Source organism: Sceloporus occidentalis, unplaced genomic scaffold (genome assembly GCF_023333645.1).
Source record: "Sceloporus occidentalis isolate IW3139 unplaced genomic scaffold, rSceOcc1.0.p SCAF_63, whole genome shotgun sequence".
Classification (NCBI taxonomy): Eukaryota; Metazoa; Chordata; class Lepidosauria; order Squamata; family Phrynosomatidae; genus Sceloporus; species Sceloporus occidentalis.
This window is the reverse complement of record NW_028317043.1, coordinates 4,645,676-4,663,985: the sequence shown is the minus strand read 5'-3', so window position 1 is coordinate 4,663,985 and position 18,310 is coordinate 4,645,676. Positions and strand designations below refer to the sequence as shown.

Here is an 18,310-nt window from a genome sequence, read left to right as displayed (position 1 = left end):
TTATTAATTATTTATTATTTTATTTTTATTTATTAATTAATGACCCTAAGAGGTGTGTATATATATATATATATATAATTTTGTAGAGGTTTAAAAAAATATAAAAATATAAAAAGCAAGAATTTGGAGAAATTAATATAAATAAAAATGATGTAAATACAGGGGGTTGTACTGTGCATACTTTACATACCTTTAAAACTATGAATATTTTATTTTACAAGCAATCCTCGATTTTTTTAGTTTTATTTATAAAATAATGGCTTACACATATCAATATAATTTGTGAGGGTACCCTAATAAAGTTTAAGAAAAACATATCGAACACACAAAAAATGCTCTGGTACTTAAGGGTTAAAGAAAGTAACTGAAGTAGAGTAGAAGACCCTGATTTAATGAATTTTTTTTCCAAGTACGGAAACAGACCACACTAAGGATTGCTAGCTGTAAAGATTTGACTTTAAGAGGTTGCCATCTGTCGTTAACTTTTTTTTGGGGGGGAGGGGGGCTATTAGTTAATAATGTCATATAATTGTATGATAGTCTGAGGTCTCCAGATAATGGAGAAAAACCCCTACATGGTTTAAATGTCAATGCCAAATATGTCACCATCTGGGTTAATCTGGGTCTTTACGTCCTAAAAATGTGCTGACTACATGAGCAGAATGGTTCTTATCTGCTGTCAAATTCTGTGCTTCTTATTGGCTGCTGTACGGTGTTTGTAACATTTACCCAGGGATACTGTTCCCGGTTCAGCTTGCTCCAGTACTTTAAGAGTTAACAGATGCTCAGTACATGTCTGATCCTGTAACCAGAGCATGGAGAGTATCAGCGCCTGGCGTGCCCTTTAACCCACTGCACTCTGGCCTGCTCTGGGAATGACATCACGGGTGGGAGTGACCTCAGAGCCGAGCAGTGTGCAGTGCTGAGTACAGTCCCAGCCAGCCGGTCTGTTAGCTGCATGCAGCGCTGCTCCTTTAAGAAGGCATCAGGGCACCATTCTCTTTACATTGTGCACCATGGCTCGGATACTGCGCAACCTCAGCACCCTTCTGATGAGAGAGAGGCCCTTTAAACCGGTCACTGCTGTCAGGATCGCAGCAAACATGCTTCATAGCGATGCTGGTGAGTATGCGCTTTGTGTATATGTGCACACAGATCCCCTGTGCCTGCACGCTGCATGTACGCCATGCAGATTATGGGGATTATTATCATGTATTGATTATATAGCTCCATCATATTCGGCAGCGCGGTACAATGCTGTTTAGGTGTGCTACGTTAATATAATGCACTTTGTCATGGAACCACAGGAATTATGCATTAGTGTGTAGTCAATCACATTGGATTTGTGTGTGTTATTTCTGTATGTATATTCTATCCTTCTGCGTTAAATAGTAGTGTATGCGTAAGGCATGGAAGGGTCGCCCAGCTGTTCTAAGCCCATCATTTGGATCTCTGTAATAGATGATACAGCCATTCTATAGAATATGTGCGCTGGAAATTTCCATTCCCTATAGTGCTTGCACCATCTGTGGTCTTTGCAGAGGAATTACATGCGCCAAGGAATGGCCCACCTCTGAATTTAATTAGCAAACTTCATGGTTGAAGACTATCTGCTTTACACATACGGCCGGGGATTGGGAAAATGATCTATGTATAATTACATGCATTGATTTGGCATAGATTTATTGATTAGATGGCCGAAAGACGTATTTCATTTTCTTACCTGGTTATTTCACAGGGAACATTTTATTCTGTTATAAATTAATAAAACGTTCTAGTTTACCATCCTTGTGCCCTCGGAATGGCGTTGCTTTGTATACCAGGAGCCCGACATAAACATATGCTAGGGTGTATTCCAGGCCCGGACTGGGACAAAAAATAGGCTCGGGCATTTAAGCCTGAGCAGCCCATTTTTATTTATTTATTTATTGTTAAAGCCCACCCTTCATGTACCATCTTTGCATTTACTCATTCACACAAATCATTAACACATTCATTAATGCAGTCTCACAAATCATTTCAGCAATTCATCCACACATGAATTCATTAATTGTTATACGCATTCACACAATTCATCCACACATTTATTCATTCATTCTCATACGCATTTACACTACCCCCTCTCCCCATCTTATCTGCCCCTTCTCACTATGTTCCCCCTTTTCACTATGTACCCCCTTCCCCACTTCTCAATATGTACCCCCTCTCACTATCTAACCCCTCTCTGCCCCTTCTCACTGCACCCCCCTCCCTCACCCTACTTACCTTGTTGCCGGAGCAAGCAGCAACTGCGACCGGGCCCATGTTAAATAAAGTTAACAAAAACTTTATTTAACATGGAGGATGTTAAATAAAGTTAAAAAAAAACCCCGGATGTTTTAATTTAAACCCTGTGCGGCCGCACACCCGTGAGGCCGGCCCTGGTGGGGGCTTCCTGGCCCCTTAAAGTGGCGGACCCGGTCCCAGTTGCGCCGGGCTTAAGGGGCAGGTGCCCCTTATGCCCTGCGTTAATGCGGCCGTAGAGGCCGCATAGGCCCAGTCAGTCCGGTCCTGACTGGGCCTATTTTAAGGTAGGGGCCTGAAGCTGTAGCTCCATCAGCCCCTAAGTCAACCCGGCCCTGCCGTGGCCCGGCCCGGCCCACCGGGAAAATGCCCGGTGTGCCCGATGGCCAGTCCGGGCCTGGTGCATTCCCTCGCAAATCAACCAAGAATAAATCTTTGATGCACAGGGGAATAATAGTGCAATCATTGTTATTATGGCTCAAACTGATTGTGTTATTAATAGCAATTCACACAATTATTCTGTTTTTATAACGCAAAGAACGCATTTTTACAGAAAACGCGTCCTGGTCACCTTTGGTGCCAGAATAATAATGGATTTAAGCAAGAAATCAGTGTGCAGTCCCCAGATGTGGGATGTATTACTATTATTTTATTATTATTTTTTATTTATTAAGTGGTAATCTATTCCACAGCGCTGTTCAATTTAAGTATGGGGTGGTAAACAAATACATAATAAATATACATTTACGCACACAGATACAGCAGGGGTTGAGAACCATGTTCATGAGCTTGCCACCTAGCCTTATGGCACTTTAAAGTTCCTGGCAAAAATGACGGGCTTCTAAGGACCTCGTTTGTGAGCTTACAATCTAAAAGTATAGTATAATATCCATTTTCTTTGCCTCTCAATTTAATTTGAACAATGTAGTAGGAAAGAACACAATACTAAACATTTGTATACATGTTCATCTATTCTCGCTACAAATGTCGATTTTTATTTGTCGAATTTTATTTAACCTATACATTTTTTGATTGAAGTTAACTTACATACGTTAGATATACAGTACATATATATATCATTACTAATTTATATAAAAGGGTATCCTTTTCTTACATTGTTTTTAAAATAAATAAAGGAACTGGACAGGGTACAGGCGAGTGTTTCTAGACCTGTTTACAGTCGCTAAAGAGAAAAATGATATCTTAGCAAGACCTGACGTGCTGTTGTGTTTGGGTGGTTGATAAAGTATCAAAGTCTGCAAGCTGTCTTTTCCCAAATGAATACACGTACCTGACCTTTGAAACTTCTCAAATTACTGAGTGACTGGATGAAGTCTACTGTCCTGAGCCAGCAACCATGCAGATGACAGGGGGCCACGCTTAGAGTTCTTATATTTTATAGATTCCATGTCAGTTTAATGTATGTGGGTAAACGGTATTCCTACCCCATTGCTAACCTTGCTTTGTTGAGTTTTCCCCCTTCTCTGTTCATTGATGCGTCTGCCCCTGTCCTTTTTTCTGTACATCTAGAATGTACGTTTGGAGGTATTTGAATATGAGAAATATACGAAATCTGTGGTGCCATGCAATAAGATTTCTATTATGAAACACCTATTGTCTCTTCAGTCCTTACTATTCTGTTGTGGGTCCAACAATTCTTAAAAATAACCACCAATATTAATAAAGGACGGTGACCCTTAAATATAAGGTGCTAGACCCAAGACAGTTAGAAAAGTTGAAATAAATAATGTTTAGTTGTGGATAAATAGCTATAAACTTGGATAAGCAATGCGACAAATACAATCTCCTGAATTTCCGTCGTTATTATCACTTTTCCAAGCAGGACAATTGATCAACATATAGTCCTCTCGTAGTAGAGAAGGGAGAGATAACCATGATATATAACAGGCTAAAGCGGACCTAAGCCAGACGCTCAGGCTCAGCTGACTGATAGAGAGGGTACTTATGCCGAGAGGAACCATATATAATAAGAAGCCAGGCCTTAAGCTGCCTCGCTCCAGCTTGCGCTCTTCCGTCCCGATAAAGGGAGTCCATCCAAGTTCTACCTCGTAATCCCTACGAGAAACACTGATGTCTTCTCTGGGTGACTCGGACTAAATAATAATGATAACATTTTTTTTCCATGTACAACTATTTAATAAAATAAAGTAAATATTTTAGCACCTAAATGGCGCAGAGGTTGACGGAAATAACCTTTATTTGTTGTCTACCACGTAGTGCTATACACTTATCTGCTTTCCTATTATAAATCTTCAGACATTCACAGTAATAAAGCAGATAGCACGACTATAAATAGTTCCTAACAATACGTGACCTAGGTTGACTTTTAATACCTCTAAGTTTTATTGACTTGCTGCATGTCCTCAGTGCTGAACGCCCGGAGTAATATCAATAGGGTGCCAACTGGGCAATCTTCTCCCCAATTTGTGGCAGAGGGGCTGATACTGGTTTAGTTGTCCCAGGCCAGAATATACTACTTATTATATTAATATATAATATTTTGTTAAATGGACATCAAACCAATAATAAAATAATTTAAAAATATTTATTTTTGCAGTTTAATAAATAAATATAAAGGGTTGATGTTTTGTGAAGGATTGGTTCTTAGTCCCAGTGTTTTTGAAACCTACCACTTTCTTCCTCCCTATAAACCTCACATGTACCTTGATCAGTTTACATCAGTCTCGTTGCATTGATCAAACAGGAAATCTACAGTATTTGTTTGACAGTCCATTCTGGAATATGAATAAATTAACTCATACAGAGAACTCCCTAAAGAAGTTCCCTAAAACTTAGACTTTTACTAAAAGTGAAGACCACTCGCTGAAACCATGCTGGCAAGTAAGCGATTACAGTCCTGAGGCACAAATCCTAAAACGCTATTGCTAACTGCTCAAGTGCACATTATGTGAGCAAACCTCATAACAAGAGCATGAGCTGATTCAATGTCTAACCCTACGTGCCATTAATAAGGTCAAAGGAAGAAGTCTAAATAATATAGGGCAGGTCGCTGCCACCACAGAAGCTCAATGAACACAACCAGCAGTTTGAGTGCCTTTGTGTTTACTGATGTTTCCATATCTGCTTACATCTGTTTTAATTAATATGAATATATATATATATATATATATATATATATATATATACACGTGTGTGTTTTGGTAATTATGTTTTTTATTATTTATGATATAGAAAATAACCTAATTATAAATTAATATGCTGTATATCTTGTACATTTATTCAGGGTCACTTACGAGATACGATGAATCGACTGTTTCTGTCGACTGGCATAAGAAACTTACACCTGAACAGTACTATGTGACCAGAGAAAAGGGAACTGAATTGGTAAGAGAATTATTCATATGAAGATGCCTTAACCTCAGCTGCAACAGCAAAACGTACAATGATCACCCCTGTATTGTATTGTAACTGTGGCTATAATGTTACTTGTTCTATCACAAGGATATTTGGGGCAGGGGTATTCTATAAATCTGTTTGGGTTATTTGTAAAAATGATTTGGGTGCCACATTCGACCAGTGGTCTTATCGCCATTAGAACCAATGGAATGGGCCAGTCGGTAGAAACACTGGCATTCTAGTAAAACCACTTTTCATACTTTTCACCGGAGTCCCTTTTAATGCATATTCCTAATGTTTCAGTTATAAGAATGCCTTTGGAAGCGAGCAGGCTATCATGGGCTTTTTGGTAGTTACATGGGGCAGAGTTATCTGATAATTCATTATTCATCCAGTGACTATACTGGTTCTTTCCCAAATGAAGCTGATAATCTTTCAGAGTATTTTGTGTTGCCCTCTACGGAGTCCCAGGCCAGGTGCTAAGGCTCCTTGCTGTGTTTAGGGTTAGCCTAGGCAGGACTAAGACTGCTCAAAAGTATTTTTTGGGGAAAACATGAGATGATCAGGGATTCACCAGAGAATTATCGCACTTTCAGGTCTTCTTGGGCCAACTCACGTGAATAAACTTAAACTTCAGATTGGACTGAACTTGGTGTGTTGACTGGTAATCACTGGTTTCCAAGTAGCAGCACAACATGTGTTACGAAACATATGTCAATCCTTGCAGGAAGACCCCAAATTCCTTATGATGTTCTGCTTTACTGTGCTTTTTAAAATTCTATCTTCGTATTATGCTTCTTCATCATGAACCATGTTCTTGTTGACTTAAAGAACATCCACCAAAAGACTGGAAGAAAGTTTTAAAGTTCTAACTTTTCTACTGCAAACACTGTCCTTGTGCGTCCTGCTGTGTTAACAAAATGTTTGTATGTCCAGCCCTTTAGCGGAATTTATCTGAACAATACAGAGGAAGGGATCTATCACTGTGTCTGCTGCAACTCCCCGCTGTTCAGGTAATCACTGTCATCTGCTGCATGCGTTTCTCTTACCAGCTGTGCTTAAAATGACTACGATACGAACACAACGGTCATATCATTGAAAGAAGGAAAAGCCATTATTTATAAAATGCTCAGCAACCGGCAATCACAGGAAACTGTAGGTTCTCGGCGTCCACCATCTCCAAGCAGCTTGAGTCTGGGCTTGAAAACTATGAAATACGTTTATCTCTTATTTCAACTATAATATTTGAGATTTATATAATTGGGCTGCTAAACCATGGGGAATTGAGCCTGTTTGGTATTTGTTTGGTATCACCTCCTTTTTTCCTCCTTAGCACCATTTGATCATAAATGTATTGCCGGTTTAGCTGTTATTCTGGAATAAATGTTTGGAATTTGTCTTCGATATGCTCATGGGAAATGACCACATTTGAATCGCACATCAAGGGTGGGCCACATAAATATTTTGAAGTTATATCTGGAACGTAGAACTATTTTTTGGCTTTAGCTGTATTTCATATGCTTAGTCCAAACACAGCCGTGGTAATAAAATTCATAAGATGTCTGGAAAGCACAGTACAGGAGGGGAGGTTCACCAAACACCTCTTTATAGATTATTGGCAAATGGTTCTTCTTGGACCCCCTGCTGGTGACACGGATAATCTACCAGGTTTGTTACAGAACCCAACCACAAAGTGAAGAATGCGTTTGGAGTCAGTGGGGGGGTCTGCTGTAGGGCCTAGCCACCCAATGCTAAAAAATTGAAGATTAGGAGGGGAGTGGGCAGGGGTTGGGTGGGGAGTGGGCAGGGGCTGGGTGGGGAGTGGGCCTGCCTCGGTGCTGCTACCGCTAATTTAGAGTTCCCAGCTATACATTTAGCACCTGTCCAAAATAAAATCCAGGTACATTCACAGCACAGAAACCTTTACAATCCTGATGCCGTAGGTGCGGCCAATAGCTGGATATGCACTGCTGCACACTTTTTATGTTCTCGTAGCTTGTGGGCAGCCATATCCAGCCACTGGAGCAGCAGATCAGATTACTATGGTACCCACCAAGCATTTGTCCCGGCCTGGTAAGAATATTTATCCGTGGAGGATTTCCACAGAGGGACTGAGTTGAATGTTAGGTTTCTCTCTTCTCCTTCGTAGTTCTGAAAAGAAGTACAATTCAGGAACCGGATGGCCTTCTTTTTCTGAAGCACATGGTGCCCAAGGGATGGATGAGAGTGACACAAATGTTCTGAGGCGTCCAGATAACTCGCTAGGATCTGCTGGAACTGAAGTCATTTGCAAAGAGGTACAAGTGCTCAAACTCTTCCCAGAAATAATTTGTTATTAATGAAATTTTGCCTCATTTGTTATTTTTGCTGGTGATCACACAAAAAGCAGGCACGATAGGTCTTTGCCAATGAAACTGAAATAGCTTTGTGTTGCTTTTAACTAATTAAACCTTCGGAGGACAAACCAAAACTACAGAATTGCTAAGATTTATTCACTTAAAATACTTGAGAATATGGCTATTGTTTTTGTTTCAGTGGAACAGCACCTTTAATGTTTAATAAAAGGCTATAAACATTCGGGATGCCTTTTTTGCGGTTTATAAGTGCTGTAAATTTCTGGAGTGGCACACAAAGTCACATTTCGTCCAAATTGTAGAAGACCTCTGGGATTAACTACAGGCCAACGCAAATTAGAATATAGTGGGATCAGAATAAAACCATTAAGCAGTCCTGGCTCTTTAAGCTCTGGAAGTTTAGCATATGGCTGCGGTATTGATTCTGGTGGAAAGGTGTTATTGACCACTACCTGCTGGGCTTCTGTGGGGTCTACTAATTAACCTGTTCATGCCTGCTCTGTAGGCATTGTTAAGGTGTTGCCTTGAGCCACAGCATGCTATTAAAGTCTGGACAATCAGGTTATTGAAACCCAAATGTGTGTTTTCTCTCCTGCAGTGCGATGCACATTTAGGCCATGTGTTTGACGATGGACCTTCTCCCACCGGTCAAAGATTCTGTATCAACAGTGTTGCATTGACCTTCAAACCAAATTAAATCCTTTTTTATTTCAGGATCTTTTTGTAGTATATGTGAATTTAAGGCAAAAAAAAAGATGTATGATGTTTTTATGACACTTTGTGTCCTGTGGTCCAGTTTTGTAGCATTGTACTGAGCATGGGTAATCTGTGTATGTGCTCACTGTGTTGTCGCTGATGTTTTCTTCTTGCCAGAATCCATATAGAGAAATTTATTATTGAGCCAAATCCAGACTGTGACGCCAACAAATGATTCTAATATTTGTGCCAAAGAAACCTAGTGCCAAATTGCTTTTAAATGTTGGTCACGTGAAATAACTGGTTAATCTTACTGCAGCATTTTCTCGGTTGCTTTTACTAAAGTACTTTAAGATCCACCACCAAGTCCGTAAGGACCAAGGCACCAAGGTGAGCGGCGCGCTTCGGCCACCTGGCTTGAGCTTCCGATCTTTTTGGGGGGGGGATTTCAGTATATTTTAAATATATTATTTCCTGATGCTTTAGTGAGCGCCCTAGGTATTAGTTCCTCTAATCTTGTATACAAGCATGCATAAAATATAATGTATTTCCTAGAACAAGCAATAAAAAGTCTTCTGCTACATGTGATGTAATAACTTCAAACTGACGACAGCTTCTGTTGAAATAAGTGATAACACAATTTCTTTTCTCAATGCTTAAATCCCTGCTTGTATAAGTGTACCTGTATGTCTGTACCCCTGACGAGTACTATTTTTTCTGTGTACCATCGTAAGAACTATTTGGTTTCCACCATTAACAATTCACAGCAACTGAATCTCCATGATGGAGTAGCGTGTTTACAAAGTTCCCAATTATGGCTCTCTGGTTTAGTCGACAAAAATATGTTTTATCTTGTTGTTAAGGTTTTTCATGAGATTTTACTGATCTCCTTACATAATATGATGTGTCTGTATCTAAAGCTCTTTATTTTGTGACAAAACTGTGTTTTTATTCAAAAATTTATTGTATAATAAACTGACAATTATATTAAAAATATTCTGCTGTTGTGGAGTTTCTTTTAAGAGACACAGAGCTTATCTATTAAAAGAGTTTTTAAAAGGGTCCTATTACCATAGAAACCTGTGGAGTGGGCCAATCAGCAAGAACATTCCGTTGGCTGCCATTTTTGAACAGCCATCCGCTGTACTTGCATATAGACAACGCTCTTATATAGAAGTAGCCAAAGGCAATGTATTTTTAGATAATGGTAGATTCCTGATCTTATTTTAGAACTCCTTAGTATCCCTTATAAAAAAGTGCCTTTCTATACGTATAAACTATAATATTTTAGCAAATAAAAATGGCTAAAAGTTGAAATACTGGGTCTCGGTGATGGTTTGTGTTCTTTGCAGACTTTGGAAACAGTATAAAGACGGGTATTACTGGATGCGTGTCAATCAGAAACTTCTGATTAGCTTCACTTATTCCAACCTTCATTGGTGACTGTAATGATAACAGCATCTATAATCTCTATCTATCCATCTATCTATCTATCTATCTATCTATCCATCTATCTATCTATCTATCTATCTATCTATCTATCCATCATCCTCTTTATGTGTGACGTGGGGTCTGTTTTAAGGATGTTAAAGTTCCTATAGTTGATTTAGAATCTCCTTGTGCTGTGCACTGCAATATCTCTTGAATACCTATATTGAATTACTTATTTATAGGATGACCACATCAGCCATTCCCAGTTATTTCTGAAATTATTAAGTAATTATACAGAAAAAGTGACAAAGTGCGCTCAGTGTGAATCTATATAAAACAGAATAAATGAAAATATTACAGAACCTGTATGTATGTCTGTATCATTGTATGTGTTCTTAAGATGGATATCTTGAAAACAAAATACAGACACAGCTAATATTGTCATAAAGTTAGGGCATTAATTCCCCTCTAGACAGGTGAATGCACTCACAGAATAGAAGATATAACTCTGCTCATCAGGGGCAATCCGCTCGAGGTTTCCAACTGCCTCCAGACCTGTCTCTACGGACGTTCCAAAGACGAGAAGGGACAGCAAATTTGATAAAAAGATTTTTCTCTTATTCCATTCCAAATTTAAATATTGATTAAAATCAAATAAAAAGCGCTACGCGTTTCGCTCATCCTGAGCTTCGACCAGGCGAGATTATAGTAATTAGGTGGTGGGTGTTTGCCACATTTCTGCTCTCGCTGGACACTTACTTGCTTCATCTGGGATTTTGTGTTTTTAGTTCCCCTACTATTGGACCATTTGGAAAAATCAGAAACATAGAATTGGACAGCAGATATCAACCGTTCGGCCCATCTTATCTGCCCATGTGGTGGTGTTTAATCTTATCTCCTATATTCATCCTTATTGCACATGCATGTTTAAATTCTCTTATTGTATTAACCTCTAATGTATCCACTTATTTACCACCGTCTCTGGGAAGTAAAACGTCCTTACATCTAAGCCTCCTATCCTCTAGTTTTACATTATGACCTCTTGTCTTAAATGGTTTGGTGACATCCTCTCTCAATCTTCTCTCCTCCAAGATATATATATATGTTTCTCTACCTTAATGACCATAACCTCATTAGATTCCATGGTTCAAGGTACCATCCCCTTTCAGCAGATTGTTCTATGGTTCCGTTAAACCAATCAAAGTAAACTTTTTATCATTATAAGGTATAATTATTCCATCTGTTTAGCAGCAAGCAGAATTCTGTTTTCACCTTCTTACTCCAGTGCTCTTCAATACTCAATTGTCTTCCCATTGCCTAGAAAAAGTTGGTTTTGCTGGTCTAAATAGCCCTGGAAGTTAATATAAACATCTTCTGAAATACATTTCTATTGTTGAAGTTGTAAAAGGCACAATGTACCATTTGTTGAGCACTTTGCTTTAAGAATGGCAACAATTGTACCACAATTTTGATTACCGTCAGCTTTTGTGTCTTTTCTCTCCCATATCCAGAAATCCATGGGAAAGTCAGACTTCAGACAGCACTGAAAGCAAAGTCTTTTGTAGTTGGCCTAGTGTCTGTCTACACACCAAGGTTTTTGGGGGCTTAATTTGATGGTTTTCTGTGTAGACACATGGTCATCCCAACACCTTTCATGTTAATTGCACAAGGTAGCCTCAATGAGAAGACATTATCAGTAGAAGCATTGGCTGGCAAATGAAAGTGAAGTGCCCACTTTGGCAATTTCATTACCATGTCAATGGAAATAATTTGTTTGGGTTCTTTACACCTGTGAATCCTTTGTTTAATCCATTCTGCAACTCAAAGCACTGGATGTCCTAAATAAACATAATATTTATTTTGCTAAGGGTTATTCTCATTAGATCATGATAGTTCAACATTTTTATAGTTTGTGAAAAGGGTGCGCTTCTTTTGAAATGCTTCCTGATGTGGATGTATTGGAAATGAGTATATTTAGATGGAAGGGAACCAAAAAGAAACATTTCTAACATTGTTTCAGGGCACAGCTGACTGGGCTGAGGGCCAGGCCTTGTTCAGGAATATCTCCCACGTTCTAACTTCTGACACAGCTGTTTGCCCGGACAATATTTTAGTTGCTGCCATGTTTGCCTAAATCTTATTGTCCATGACTAAATGGCTTGCCTGAAGAACACTGCTTCCCAAAGTCACTTTACAAGGACGCCCAAGGTTACGGTTCTCAGGACAATCTCAGACGAGCAGAGGTGGATTAATCAATGGCGCCCACATATAAACCCTCCGCCTGTGTTAATAAAAGCACCACCTGTGTTCAAGTGAGCAAATCCTGAAGAGAAAAAAAGGCCTGTTGGGGTAAAAATATATAGAAGTGAGAGTTGTGTATGGGAACCAACAGCATTTCAAGAACATTTTTGACATCTAACTTCCGAACTGGGCAGACCTTGAAATCATTGAGGTTAATATTTCATGCCTTGAAATTGTTTGCAATGCGTAGAAAAACATCAGTGGGATTCCCACTGCAAATGAAAATATATTATTAATGAAGTATTTTTATTATTATATTATAAAGTGTTTTAGCAACATTTCCTACACATGAATTTTTCTAAAAATGTCCCTGGCATACTAATTTGCAATTACTTCAAATGCAGGCTTCCTTATTCATTCATTAATGATTATTGTCATTAAGTTACTGTTTTAGTCAGTGACTAATCCATGTTAACATTGCGCACACTGCTCAGATACATTTTGGAAAAACTAAGGAAAGAAATGAAGGCCTGGTAAGAAAGGGACGGGGTAACTCTTATTTAATGATTTGAGACCCACCAGCTAGTGTCTGCTTGTACTTTTTTATTGCAATTCCACATATATCCACCAGGTTGTCTACTGAATTTTCACCCTAACTGGATCCTTCCGTGTGCTCTTTTATAGGCTTTCAATACAGTTGGTTTTGTGAAAATGTGTTTGAGAAGACATTACTATCAAATTTAATAACAATTTTTAGAGTTTTGAAGCATTCGATTGAAGATTTAGTGAATTGGCGAATAGGTCACAATTCCGAAAGGAGAGGGCATTCTTCTTAATGAAGGGGTATTTCTTCTGTAACCATATTTTCCATTGTATCCCAAAACTGGTCTAACTGAAGAAAGGAACAGGCCATGGCCTCTTGTGTACTCAGCAGAATGACCTAAACGTAAAATGTATCCATTACTGAAACAGTAGCCACAAACAATATGACCCTCCATACGGTAGCACCAAAGCTGTTCTGTGTATCTGTTCAGTTGCATTTTTTATTACTTTAAATAATAGTATTATAAAATTTTATATAATAATTGTACAACCCTATGGAACATGATGGTGCTATACAAAACAATAAATAATAATAATAATAAAGCACAGAGTAGCCAAAAGGCGGCTCTCCAGATCTTATGGAATGAAAACTCCATTATGCTCAAGCCAGACTACAAAAAAAGTGGTGTATGCTTGTCGTGTAGGTAAAATCAGAGAAAGATTTGGATATATGTACAAGCTTCCCATTGTGCTTTAAGTAAATGTCAAAAGAACTTATGTCTAAAATAATGGCTGAAATTTCACAGAAACCTTCAATTTCTGCTTAAGCATCTGTTTCTTCCAATACACATTTTGTTAAATTTAGACAAATAACATCTCTATTACACTAGCTGTATAATCCAGAGGACCACATTTTATTATTATTATTATTATTATTATCTTTTTATTCATAAAATGCCAAAAATGTACGCATCACATGGAAAGGTCGGAGGGGCAACTGACGGTTGTCCTATGAGCAACAGCTATATGGAATTGCAAGGCTACGTTTTTTTTATTTCTATCTCCAATATCTCTTTAGTTTTCAAGGAAGGGTCTATGAAAATGTAAATTTATGGGAAATTCAGTCCTTTTTGAACACCTGAGAATGAAGCTTTTAGTTTACCTGCACCGGTGTTATTCCGAGTTAGTAGATAGAAAGCGGCAGCGCCTCTGTTCTGAAAGCGATCAGCCAGCTCACCGTAGGTGGATGTCCCTCCACGTGACTGTAAAAATCATATACTTAACATGAAATATCACATATTGTTTGCAAAAATCCTGTGTGCTTTCAATATACTAAATTAGCAATTGGTTTCAATGGGAATTAGTGGAATTTATAGATTGACTCTCACTAGAATATAGTGGAAGACAGCTGCAGTGCAGACTTGTGTCGTGTGAGTAGACATCTTGGGTCAACTTGGCCTCCAAGAGTTCCTCTGAGTTTATTCTCCTTTGACTTCAATGATAATGTGTCTCCTTAGTTTTACTTTTAAAATGCAAAATTTAGGGGTTATGTCAGTATATTCCACATTCAAGTGCTAAGCCCCCAAGTTCAGTGACACCTCTCCAGGGACTTATTTATAAATCATACTGAAATTGGTGAGTTGAAATGTTGAGCATTCCTGCAAACCAGGGCCATCATTAACATGGGGCAAAAGGGGCAGCTGATTTGTGCCTGTGCTTACCTTAGGGGCCCATGGCAGCTATTTAAAAGCCTAGTGCGCCCTCCATCAAAGCCCTTTGCACCTCCTGTTGTTTGTGAGTCAGTAGCAGGCAACACAGGCCACAGAAGAAGTCATAAACCTACCTGTCCCGTTTTCTTCAGCAATGGAGGAACCGGTGTAGTTCTGAAATAGGCACTGACGTGGGGATCCTTCTGAGAGTTGTACGGTGGCATAACAGAGCCAAGTTTTGGTAAGGAGTAACCATAGTCTTTAGAAATCCTTTCCACGGCCACACAGTCCAAAACGAACGCCTTCTCCCTGGCCTGAAGTTCAGCCAGTGATGGGGAGGGCGCAAAGCGACTTAGCAGGCATGATTTGGTTCTTCTTTGGGACAGAATGGGATCGGCCATGGGACCAGTTTCCAAAGTGAAGAATTGGAACAGGGCAAGGTTTGTAGCTGTGCTGGTTTCTTAATGAATCCGCAGTATTCACTCCAAAGCACAGTGCAGCCCATTGTGTGTTGCTATGGACACACTGAAACAAATCGGTGTCTTACTTCACTGCCAAAGTTTGCCTTTCGTTAGCTTCCAGAGCAACACTCTGTCCATTGAGTTTTACCTGTTACGCCAGGAGTCTTAGACAACTACGCCACAAGCTGCCAAACAGAGTCACATAGCAGACCTCGGGCTACTGTATGTTACAAACGTCATATAAATATCCATACATGTATAATAAACCGCCAGTAACTTGCGACTAATGTATAATACATATACTTGTAGGTGAGCAAATCACATACGGTTAAAACAACTACATAAATACCGATAACATTGCAAACACACTGTTAATAAATCTGCATTTTTTTTCTTTGTAATAGAACACACTTTGAAGGCCAGCTAAGATGAAACAAATGACACAATTACAGCACAACTTTGGGTAATATTTCAAAACAATACTGCGCTATTATTTGTTATTATTTATACTTTTTACTAGACATGCTTTGCCTTCCGGCTGGTGTTTATCACTGATGTGTTTTGTGATCATTTTTCAAGCAACCCTTTCGAGTGGAAACGTTTAGAAACGGTCCAGAGGTTGCCATCCAATCAGAATGCACTCAGGAAGGGTTCAATAGCACACAATTATAAAAATCTATTCTGCATTAGACTTGTGCATTTGGATTTGTACAAATTTAGAGTTTAACAGAATTCCCAATTCCGTCAATCCGTACAAATCTCTGAAAACAAGAAGGGATCCCCCCAAACGAAACAAACAAAAAGGTGGCAAAGAGCTTCGTTGTTTTTTTCACTCACCCTCATTCACTCTCTCACGCTCTTTTCACACTCTCACTCGTGTTCCCTCAGACTCTCATTCACTCTCTCTCACGCCCTCTGAATGTCTCCCTACCTTCTCCGCTGACCACCTCTGTGAGCAAGGTGGGTGACTATACCTATGATCATGTCCACTCCTGGGCCAGCCCACCACCCTACCTGAAAATTTGGGAGGTATGAAGCACGAGACATTGAATGGCAAGAGATCAAGTGACTTGTGAGGCATGGGGTGATGACATCATGGGGTTGCATTGTCCTTTAGATTAAGCAGTCCTGCTTCAAATTTTTGATTTAGGAAATAATCTTTGAGTCCTCATCTAACAGGACTGCATAGAATTTAGTAAAAATGTAACAAAAAACAAAGATAACTCCAGCTCACCATTTAGATGTTTTGCAGAGACGCTTCAAATTGCAGGGAGCACGGGATAGAAGGCCGAGCCATATCCTCGGTTAATCCAAATAACAGTGTAGACAAAAAAAGAGAAAAAAAAGTAATTGAGAAAAAATACGCCAACGCGTTTCAAACCTTACGGTTCTTAATCATGGCTTTTTTCTCAATCACTTGAGCACATCTCTTTTTTTCTCTTTTTTTGTCTATCGTGTTTTAACTGGTCTAATTAAATTTTGCATTTTTAAACCCTTATTTGTGGAGCTGGATCTTCTATCTACACTGTTATATAGAATTTAGTAGCCAAATAATTCTTACCATCTATCCTAATGTATGTAAGTAAGTTCTTCTCTCATTTAGCCAGCGCTGGTTTAGTTTAGCACTAACCAGTAAACTGCAAATTGAGCTTTTATAACCATCTTCACTATTTGCCATCAGGGTAATAGAATTGGGTCAAATAATGCAACAAAAAAAGCACTTGAGATAAAATACTCTTTACCAATAAAAACTGGAAGTTAACATAACGAGCCTTACAATTAAAAAGCATTTGCCAGTACAGGATACTTAAAAGACTTGAATATATTTCCCAACCACTACAGATCTGCTGTCAAATGTTCACACGGTGGCAATCGCAGCAAACAATTCGCCTTCAGAGGTGCAGATTAAAGCAATAGCAGGTGGCAATATAATTGCCATAAATCTTATATTTGAATCTCACATTTGTTATGTTAACTCACTACAGCTGGCTCTCATCTGTGATTATCATCATTAGGGCCACTTATGCTCCTCTTTCATCTAGTGGGTGCAGAGAAGGCATACAGAATATTCATCCACATAGTTCATGTCCCACAGACCCCAACAGGAACCCTTACGGTACGACTTGACCAAGTTTGGGATATTGTTGCACATGTGAGATATTATCAAGGCATATAACGCAAGCAGATAAGAGAAGTAGGAGAAGAACAGGTGCTTTGCTTGTTGGGTTATTAGAGTAGTGAGGCATCGTGGCTGAATTTGCCATTTTATTTTGTGAACAGGTAACGGTTGGATGTCAAGACTGCATGATTGGAAAGGTGAATAATGGAGTTTGGGATTTGTGCGGAGCCATAAACAGCAGATATTTACCAGAAACAGAGAACATTAGGATAGAGAAAGCAGTCATATCATACAAATATTCACATTTTTAGATGTGTGTGTGAGCGTGCAAATTATAAATCTAACATTGTGTCTTATGCAGCTCAGGTAATTAGAGATTAAACTCCTGAACATACGATACATTTAAATCTAGAAACATTCTTCTGTAAATACTTCTAAAAATCATACATGACAAAGGATGGAAACTAAAAATATTGGCTGATTAGGTTACCCAAGTCAAAAACAGAAGTAATGAACTTGGCGATTACTTCTATACATTCCATATAGGTAAATGGTTGCAATTCTATAATGACTCAAGATGCAGAGTGGCCTTGGTCGACAAAATTCAATAGCACTTTATTTTTTAATTAAACAGCCTAGTCCATGATGCATATCGGAGTCCATTTTGCTTAGATTCCATCACATTTTACTACATGCATTCTTTAATTTCTGGAATTGGACTTCTGAGCTAAAGTATCATAGTTGAACATGATTGTATGAATTGGCTGTTGCTGCTCTCACTGACTCCCTTTGGGTAGAAGAGACAGTAGAGGGTTACTGGGCATGCGCAGGATGCATACTTAAGTACACTTCCTGCTCTCAGTAGAGGCAACTGAAGGAGGAATTGAATGAGTTTAACAACTAAAGAATGAGTGCACCATGCATTAAATGAATGACATGCTGGACACCTGTAACCACAAACTGCATTCTTATGTTTTTGCAATAGCAGGACCTTCTTTTTTTAACATTAAGATGCTGAATTAGAGCTAATTATTAGGCCCTGCCTTTCTGCATCAGGGTCTGAAGCCCATTCAGCAACAGTTTAGCACTGGGGCT

At 39.0% G+C, this 18,310-nt stretch overlaps 2 protein-coding genes across 2 annotated transcripts; one reads left to right on the top strand and one right to left on the bottom strand.

Annotated features, from left to right (window-relative positions):
* The first annotated feature begins 1,016 nt into the window (after window positions 1-1,016).
* On the top strand, window positions 1,017-8,712 carry LOC149287217 (methionine-R-sulfoxide reductase B2, mitochondrial-like). Its single transcript, XM_089493198.1, has 5 exons — window positions 1,017-1,122; window positions 5,549-5,649; window positions 6,598-6,674; window positions 7,811-7,958; window positions 8,614-8,712. The coding sequence occupies exons 1-5, from the start codon at window positions 1,017-1,019 to the stop codon at window positions 8,710-8,712; spliced, it is 531 nt and encodes a 176-aa protein (XP_089349324.1).
* A 5,323-nt stretch (window positions 8,713-14,035) lies between these two features.
* On the bottom strand, window positions 14,036-15,036 carry LOC149287216 (sperm microtubule associated protein 1-like). The gene is made up of 2 exons (XM_089493197.1): window positions 14,770-15,036; window positions 14,036-14,188 (listed from the first exon to the last, which is right to left on the bottom strand). Exons 1-2 carry the CDS (start codon window positions 15,034-15,036, stop codon window positions 14,036-14,038), a joined length of 420 nt encoding a protein of 139 aa, XP_089349323.1.
* Window positions 15,037-18,310: the final 3,274 nt, after the last annotated feature.